Here is an 8930-nt window from a genome sequence, read left to right as displayed (position 1 = left end):
GAGAGAGAGAGAGAGAGAGAGAGAGAGAGAGAGAGGAGAAATGCCATTTATAGATCATAAATAATGATGTACTCGGTGAGTCTGAGTGCATTCAGCCATTAAAATAATAACACATATAGCAGCTCCAGCTGAGAGCCATCAATCACAGCAAATCCTAGCAATCGATACGACTGGATATTGATCAGACTCGTCGTGAGAATCGCATATAAATGATCGTGCTCATTATTAGTCCTTCGCAGAAGCATTCTATGACCAATCCTCAGATGTGCAACAACATCAACAGTGTTGGGGGTAATATATTACAAGTAACGCGAGTTACGTAATCAGATTACTTTTTTCAAGTAACTAGTAAAGTAACGCATTACTTTACAAGAGAATATCTGAGTTACTTTTTCAAATAAGTAACGCAAGTTACTTTCTTTTCCAATTTATTGATTGACAGCTCTGCTGTCCCCGTGTTGAGAGAAATCAGATGTTACTGTAGTTCTAAAATAAATATGAATATGCATTAATTCATCTCACTCACACACAACACAGATTCAGAATTCCTCAAAATGAATAAAAATAATGCAACACAGAATATGACGCAAACCTGCAATAATTAAATGTTAAACAACACAAATATGCTTTATGCATTTAATCCCATTCTATTAGCTTCTGAGCTTCGATGATGCAGTTCAAGCGTACTAATAAACACACATTACTCTAGACGAACATCTGTGTGTCTTTGTTTATTGCTGAAGTGTGTTCTTCTGTATTCTGCTGTACTTTCCCTTCAGCCTGAGGCGCATTCATTTCACTTTTGGTGTGAAAAGGCTTTTTATATTTATATTTTTATATTTATTTTAAAAACAAACAAGCAAGCCCTGTCCAGATTTAACAAGTAACGGAACGCATTACTTTCCATAAAAAGTAACTAAGTATCGTAATGAGTTACTTTTTTATGGAGTAACGCAATATTGTAATGCATTACTTTTAAAAGTAACTTTCCCCAAGAGAGAGAGAGAGAGAGGAGAAATGCCATTTATAGATCATAAATAATGATGTACTCGGTGAGTCTGAGTGCATTCAGCCATTAAAATAATAACACATATAGCAGCTCCAGCTGAGAGCCATCAATCACAGCAAATCCTAGCAATCGATACGACTGGATATTGATCAGACTCGTCGTGAGAATCGCATATAAATGATCGTGCTCATTATTAGTCCTTCGCAGAAGCATTCTATGACCAATCCTCAGATGTGCAACAACATCAACAGTGTTGGGGGTAATATATTACAAGTAACGCGAGTTACGTAATCAGATTACTTTTTTCAAGTAACTAGTAAAGTAACGCATTACTTTACAAGAGAATATCTGAGTTACTTTTTCAAATAAGTAACGCAAGTTACTTTCTTTTCCAATTTATTGATTGACAGCTCTGCTGTCCCCGTGTTGAGAGAAATCAGATGTTACTGTAGTTCTAAAATAAATATGAATATGCATTAATTCATCTCACTCACACACAACACAGATTCAGAATTCCTCAAAATGAATAAAAATAATGCAACACAGAATATGACGCAAACCTGCAATAATTAAATGTTAAACAACACAAATATGCTTTATGCATTTAATCCCATTCTATTAGCTTCTGAGCTTCGATGATGCAGTTCAAGCGTACTAATAAACACACATTACTCTAGACGAACATCTGTGTGTCTTTGTTTATTGCTGAAGTGTGTTCTTCTGTATTCTGCTGTACTTTCCCTTCAGCCTGAGGCGCATTCATTTCACTTTTGGTGTGAAAAGGCTTTTTATATTTATATTTTTATATTTATTTTAAAAACAAACAAGCAAGCCCTGTCCAGATTTAACAAGTAACGGAACGCATTACTTTCCATAAAAAGTAACTAAGTATCGTAATGAGTTACTTTTTTATGGAGTAACGCAATATTGTAATGCATTACTTTTAAAAGTAACTTTCCCCAGCACTGAACATCAATCACACGCCAAGCCTGCGATCTCCGGAAGTCAAGCGCATAATAACACAGATTACTATAAAGCACATGTAGAGATATACATATCCGGCATCCGTTCAGAGCAATAATATCTCAGTTATGAATATCGGACTGCCGTCTCATATAGATGATATGTATTCTGTAGGAGAATATAGAATCTATTTGCTAGATTAAAGCACCGCTCGGGTTCGATACGGCTCAAGCTCTATTGACAGCTTTTGTGGCAAATTGTCGATCATCAGAAAATAACTTCAACTTGTTCCTCGGTTTATTTTTTTAAAAACGCAACAATCAGGCACTTAGAGCAGAATTACACCAGCAAATGACCAGCCAATTAGTGAGGTTAACTAGTTTTAGATTTGTTTAGATTTTTTTTGCACATTTGATTTAATTAGTGTTCTGTGCTGATTCTGCTGTTAACGTGAAAAGCAAAACCCTATTCGGGTTCCTATCTTCTGTTGTTTAATGAAAGTGTATTGCATTATTTAAGTGTTTTCTGTATATTCTTCTGTATATTAGGATATACTTCAGCTTGTGGAAAGATGCTTGTGATGAACTTTCCGTGATTCTTCATGTATTTTTCTCCTTTCGTATCATTATGGTGGTTTATCAGCATATGTTAAAGGTACAAAACAGATTTAGGGAGCAGGGTGCATTGTTGAATTCACTGGTTTAAACTGCACTTAGGCCATTCACGTGGTTTCTGCGAATCTGATGAGTTTTCATTCAGCCCATCTTTTATACTGTAATATTTACAGGTTGTTCTGTAAATATGTTTACATTTTTTTTTACCACAGCAGCAAGAATTATTTTTTTTTCCCCCAATATTTTTGAAAAATATAAAATAAATGAATAGGCAAGGTAGTTCGATTTCTTTGATATTTTACCACAATATTTTGAAATGAAATCTGAGAGAATTAGCTCGAGCCAACGCTTCAAAAACTTCATGAAATGTCAGTAAACATAATCCATATAAAAATCAAGCGGTTTAATCCTAGACTTCTGAAGACACACGGCCACTTTATATAAGGATTATTAAATCAAATAGATTTAATTTAGGTTTTTAGGCATTACAACATTAGGCATTATTACTGAATAATTCATGCTATAACAAAATATGAACCTCTGAGTTACTGTAAGTGGGATTTTTCCTTGAAGAAATAAAATAAGTGAAAAGGTCAGATCTTTTAAATTATTATTATTATTATTATTTCATGTTTTTGAAAGAAGATTTGTTTGTGTGTGTTTGAAAGAAGTCCCTTCTGATCAACAGGGCTGCATTTATTAGATCGAAAATACAGTAAAAATTGTGAAATATTATTACAATTTAAAACAGCTGTTGTCTATGTGAATATGTGTTAAACTGTAATGTATTTCTGTGAGGCACAGCTGTATTTTCAGCATCATTCCTCCAGTCTTCAGTGTCACATGATCTTCAGAAATCAGTATAATATGCTGATATTTTTGTGGAAACTGATGCACTACTATTCAAAAGTTTGAGAAAAAATAAAAATAAAGTAATACTTTTATTCACCAAGGACGCATTAAACTGATCAAAAGTCACAGTAATGTTACAAAATATTTCTATTTCAAATAAATGCTGTTCTTCTGAACTTTCTGTTCATCTGTGAATCCTGAAAAATAAAATGCATCACAGTTTCCACAGAAATATTGTGCAGCACGACTGTGTTCAACATTGATAATAATCAGAAATGTTTCTCGAGCAGCAGATCATCATATTATACTGATTTCTGAAGATCATGTGACACTGAAGACTGGAGGAATGATGCTGAAAATACAGAGCAATAAATGAGTTTAACAGAGATTGACGTAGAGAATATGTGTGTGATTTGAGGCGCAGCTCTCTGATTGGTTACCTGCGACTTGCATCAGCATGGCTGCGCTGCCGTACGTCTGAACCCTGACGAAACACGAGTAGCTTCCCTCATCCGCCACACGCACTCTCCTCAGCAGCAGCGAGGCATTTCCGGACACAAGCTGATCCTGGAACAGGCTGGTGCGGTTGGAGAAGCGCTCCTCCTGATCGCTCAGCTGATCGCGGCTCTGCCAGAAGCTGTGAACGGCACGCTTGGTGTCCGAGAGCTGCCAGAACACGCTCAGATCAGACAGATTAAACTCTGAGACGCCTGAGAAAGAGCAGTTGAGGACGGCGTCCGACCCGAACAGAGCCACCGCAGGGGTGACTGGGACACGGACGTCAAGAGCTGCAGAGAGGGAGAGAGAGAGAGAGAGAGAGAGAGAGACACAGGCATTAGGAATCATACATTCATTGATCTCGTCAGATAAAAGAGATTGATGAATAATGAAAACATATTGTACGTTTCAGAACCTAAAACTTCCTCATCAGAGCAAAATGAGCTTTTATAGAAACTGGACTGCAAATATCAAAAAGTCAAAGGTTAATCTGGTTAGGATCATCCAGTAGAACTTATGCAAAAACCATTTGTGACCCTGAACCACAAAACCACAAAATCATAAGGGTCAATTTTTCGAAATTGAGATTTATACATCAATCCATCAATCATGAATAAATAAGCTTTCTATTGATGTATGGTTTGTTAGGAGAGGACACACTCTCTCTCTCACACACACACTCTCTTTCTCTCTCTCACACACACACTCTCTTTCTCTCTCTCACACACACACTCTCTTTCTCTCTCTCACACACACACTCTCTTTCTCTCTCTCACACACACACTCTCTTTCTCTCTCTCACACACACACTCTCTTTCTCTCTCTCACACACACACTCTCTTTCTCTCTCTCACACACACACTCTCTTTCTCTCTCTCACACACACACTCTCTTTCTCTCTCTCACACACACACTCTCTTTCTCTCTCTCACACACACACTCTCTTTCTCTCTCTCACACACACACTCTCTTTCTCTCTCTCACACACACACTCTCTTTCTCTCTCTCACACACACACTCTCTTTCTCTCTCTCACACACACACTCTCTTTCTCTCTCTCACACACACACTCTCTTTCTCTCTCTCACACACACACTCTCTTTCTCTCTCTCACACACACACTCTCTTTCTCTCTCTCACACACACACTCTCTTTCTCTCTCTCACACACACACTCTCTTTCTCTCTCTCACACACACACTCTCTTTCTCTCTCTCACACACACACTCTCTTTCTCTCTCTCACACACACACTCTCTTTCTCTCTCTCACACACACACTCTCTTTCTCTCTCTCACACACACACTCTCTTTCTCTCTCTCACACACACACTCTCTTTCTCTCTCTCACACACACACTCTCTTTCTCTCTCTCACACACACACTCTCTTTCTCTCTCTCACACACACACTCTCTTTCTCTCTCTCACACACACACTCTCTTTCTCTCTCTCACACACACACTCTCTTTCTCTCTCTCACACACACACTCTCTTTCTCTCTCTCACACACACACTCTCTTTCTCTCTCTCACACACACACTCTCTTTCTCTCTCTCACACACACACTCTCTTTCTCTCTCTCACACACACACTCTCTTTCTCTCTCTCACACACACACTCTCTTTCTCTCTCTCACACACACACTCTCTTTCTCTCTCTCACACACACACTCTCTTTCTCTCTCTCACACACACACCTATATATATATATATATAAGCTTACATTTATTAATATGTATTTTATTTACATTTTATTTAAACATTAACAATTAACATTATACATTAAATTAAATAAGATTACATAAATTCAAGCCTTAAAATATTGTATCAACAATATAATGCATTTTAGAGCATAACTAAAAAACTAATTCACTACACAAATGTTCATGATTTTAAATATGTATTCATTTCCATTACTTTTTTTAGGCCTTGAAATCACATTAGTTTGTTTTTTCATGTTTGCCATGACTGTGGGAATCCTGTCTTTATGGCACAAATACACTTTACCAACATAATAAGACAAATGAATAAATGAACAGGGATAGATGAATTAATAAATAAACAGTGTCCCCTTTAAGACTGACAAGCGCTTCAAGACTTGCACGGCATACACAAACATACTAATATTGACACACGGTGTTTTTGTCACTGTGATAAATAAACAGCATTTCCATATGAGATGAGGATTTGAGGCTCCTCATTAGTCTGTCAGCTCTTCGTCTAAACTAACAGTAGAGCGGTGCATCCAAACACAAGAGACGAGAAAGAGAGAAGAGATATTAAAGCCTTCTGAATGTTTGATGGATTCAGGAATAAATATTTGTTTTAATTTATGCATGTGAACTATAATTGATTATTTAACCCTCTGAACCCCGTCGCTCTTGGTACCTTCATGGTCGAAAGTGACCGAAGCCTTGAAATGTATATTTTTTTTCTTCAGTTAAATCAATGTAATATATTTTTCTTTAATAATATTTTTTGAATATTACTTAGAATTTTGAGGGGATTTTATGAGACTATGCAATATTTATAAAAATTTTATGAGCTATTTTTGGCACCAAGTGTTACTTTCTTTTTTTGTTTGTTTTGACCTGAATCATGTCCATGATTTTTTTACTGTGTTCACGTAGCTAATGCAACAAAAGCCACCAAGTGTCCTCTCATTCTGATGAAGCTATGATTTTTTAAATTTCAAAATGTTTTTTTAAGAGGCCCAGAGGGTTAATTCTTTAAGTGTGTTTGATAACTGATGCATCTGAGTGAGAAAAATAAATAAAAAAAAGATTTTTTTTTTTTTTTAAATGGCCATCTTTGCTCATATCAACACTAAATCATCCTTTCTGCCATCAGAAACCAAAGGCCTGGAGAAAAAAGGCTCTGAGTGGAGAAGCAGACTGACAAACACTGCTTACATAAGAACATCAGCCAGTCAAACAACCCTAAATTGTCAGGAACTATGAACAAATCCTGCTGTTCAACCAATACGGGACTCAGCAGCCTCAAATGATGTTTCTCATGCCTTATTTTGGTAAAGGCACAATCACAGTGCCCACGTGTCTCACCGTCCCAGCCAGGAAGAGCTCGTGACAGGAGCGCTTGACGTCACGGAAACTTCACGAATGTGTCTGTCCTCTGTGAGCTGCTCACACAATCATTAATGATGCTCAAATCAACCTCAATCTGCTGCCACACAGGGGACAGTGCTGTCAACCCGAGCGTGTGTGTGTGTGTGTGTGTGTGTGTGTGAGAGTGTGAGAGTGTGTGTGTGTGTGTGTGTGTGTGTGTGTGTGTGTGTGTGTGTGTGTGTGTGAGTGAGTGTGTGTAAGTGTGAGTGAGTGTGTGTGTGTGATGAAGTTTCAAAAGTGTGACAATGAAAACGGGAAAAGCATCTGACTTTATAATATCCCAGTCTCAGATGCTCATTGCTCAAGACTGCATAAGATCCTAGTAACAGTTATTAAACATACACACACACATATTTACTGCAGTGTAAACACATAGAAACTCCAGCTATAAACCTCACTTACTACTACTTACTACACTGTAAAAATTACAACAAAAAAAGATGTAGTTTTATGTTTCACAAGGCAGTACTTCTTCAAAATGTTATGTTTAATTCAATGTATTATTTGCTGTTTATTTGTAATTATTTGTGGATAGTTGTTTTTAAGTATTTAGATACTTAACACAAATAAATAAATAAATAATACAATATATAGAAAAAGATTTATATTTTGAATAAATGCTGTTCTTTTTATTCATCAAAGAATCCTGAAAAAAGCATCGCAGTTTCCAAAAAATATTTGGCAGCACAACATTGATAATTCTAATAATAAAGCAGCATATTATACTGATTTCTGAAGATCATGTGACACTGAAGACTGGAGGAATGATGCTGAAAATACAGCTGCACATCACAGAAATACATTACAGTTTAAAGGATATTAAAATAGAAACCATTATTTTATATTGTACTACCATTTAGCAAGATTACTGTTTTTTTCTGTATTTTTGATCAGATAAATGCATGAGCATAATGATGAGACTTCTTTAAAAAACATTACAAGTCTTACTGATCCCAAACATTTGACCGCTAGTGTATATATATATATATATTTATCAGCAGCTGACAAAGCTATGAAATGAATACTTTAAGATAAAGTAGACACATTACTGTTCAAAAGTCACGTTTGTAATGCTGAGATATAAACTTGCAATTGTGAGGAAAAAAATTCTCCAAATTATGAGATTAAAAGTCACAATTACCTTTATTTTATTTTTTATTTATTTTTTATGGTGGAAGCAACAAATCAGAATTATGAGATATAAACTCAGAATTGTGAAACTTAAATTCTGAATTCTGAGAAGAAATATTGCAAGTACGCGCTTTTTATTTTTTATTTCGTAGCATAAGCTAAACAACGCAATTGTGAGACAAACTCAGATTCTAAGAAGAAAAGTCTGAACTGATTTATAGACTTAAAGTAGATATAGAAAAAAATTCTCAATTGTGAGACTAGAAGTTGCAATTAACTTTTTTTGTTTTCTCATGATGGAAACGCGCTCCAAAAGATCATATATTTCAGCAACAACAACAAAAATGGTAAATGTTTTTGAAAGTACCACTATTTCTTCTATTTTTCCAACCCTTGATCTCTCTCCTTCTCTCTCTCTCTCTGTCTCCATCTTTCATAACACAGGCTGTAAAGCGTGAAGGTTCGATGCACGGTGCTCAATAACAGAAAGTCCTGCTGCTCTTCTGCTGATACAACAAACCCTTCAGACCGATATCAGCCCTGCTGAAGCTCAAAGGCCAGTAAGCACATGCACACACTTACAAACAGACAAAGCCTGGAATATCAGCGAGAAACACAGAGCTCAATATCTACCTGCAGAGAGACACGCAGCTTCATGTGAGCGAGCTCGATAAGAGACGCTATCAGACCTCCATCAGTCCAGCACCAGCATTATTCACAAACACACACACACACACACAC

At 36.5% G+C, this 8930-nt stretch overlaps 1 protein-coding gene across 1 annotated transcript in view; it reads right to left on the bottom strand.

The window, feature by feature from the left end:
* The window catches only part of cd276 (CD276 molecule), an 84227-nt gene that overhangs the window by 59713 nt on the left and 15584 nt on the right, over positions 1–8930 (bottom strand). Inside the window, exon 2 of the mRNA XM_016291458.1 lies at positions 3879–4226. Coding sequence (XP_016146944.1) covers positions 3879–4226 — 348 coding nt within the window. The remainder of the gene's footprint in view (positions 1–3878; positions 4227–8930) is intronic.

This window comes from Sinocyclocheilus grahami, unplaced genomic scaffold (assembly GCF_001515645.1).
Source record: "Sinocyclocheilus grahami isolate Dianchi unplaced genomic scaffold, SAMN03320097.WGS_v1.1 scaffold271.1, whole genome shotgun sequence".
Classification (NCBI taxonomy): Eukaryota; Metazoa; Chordata; class Actinopteri; order Cypriniformes; family Cyprinidae; genus Sinocyclocheilus; species Sinocyclocheilus grahami.
The sequence above is the reverse complement of the archived record's forward strand: the minus strand, read 5'-3'. Positions and strand labels throughout refer to the sequence as shown.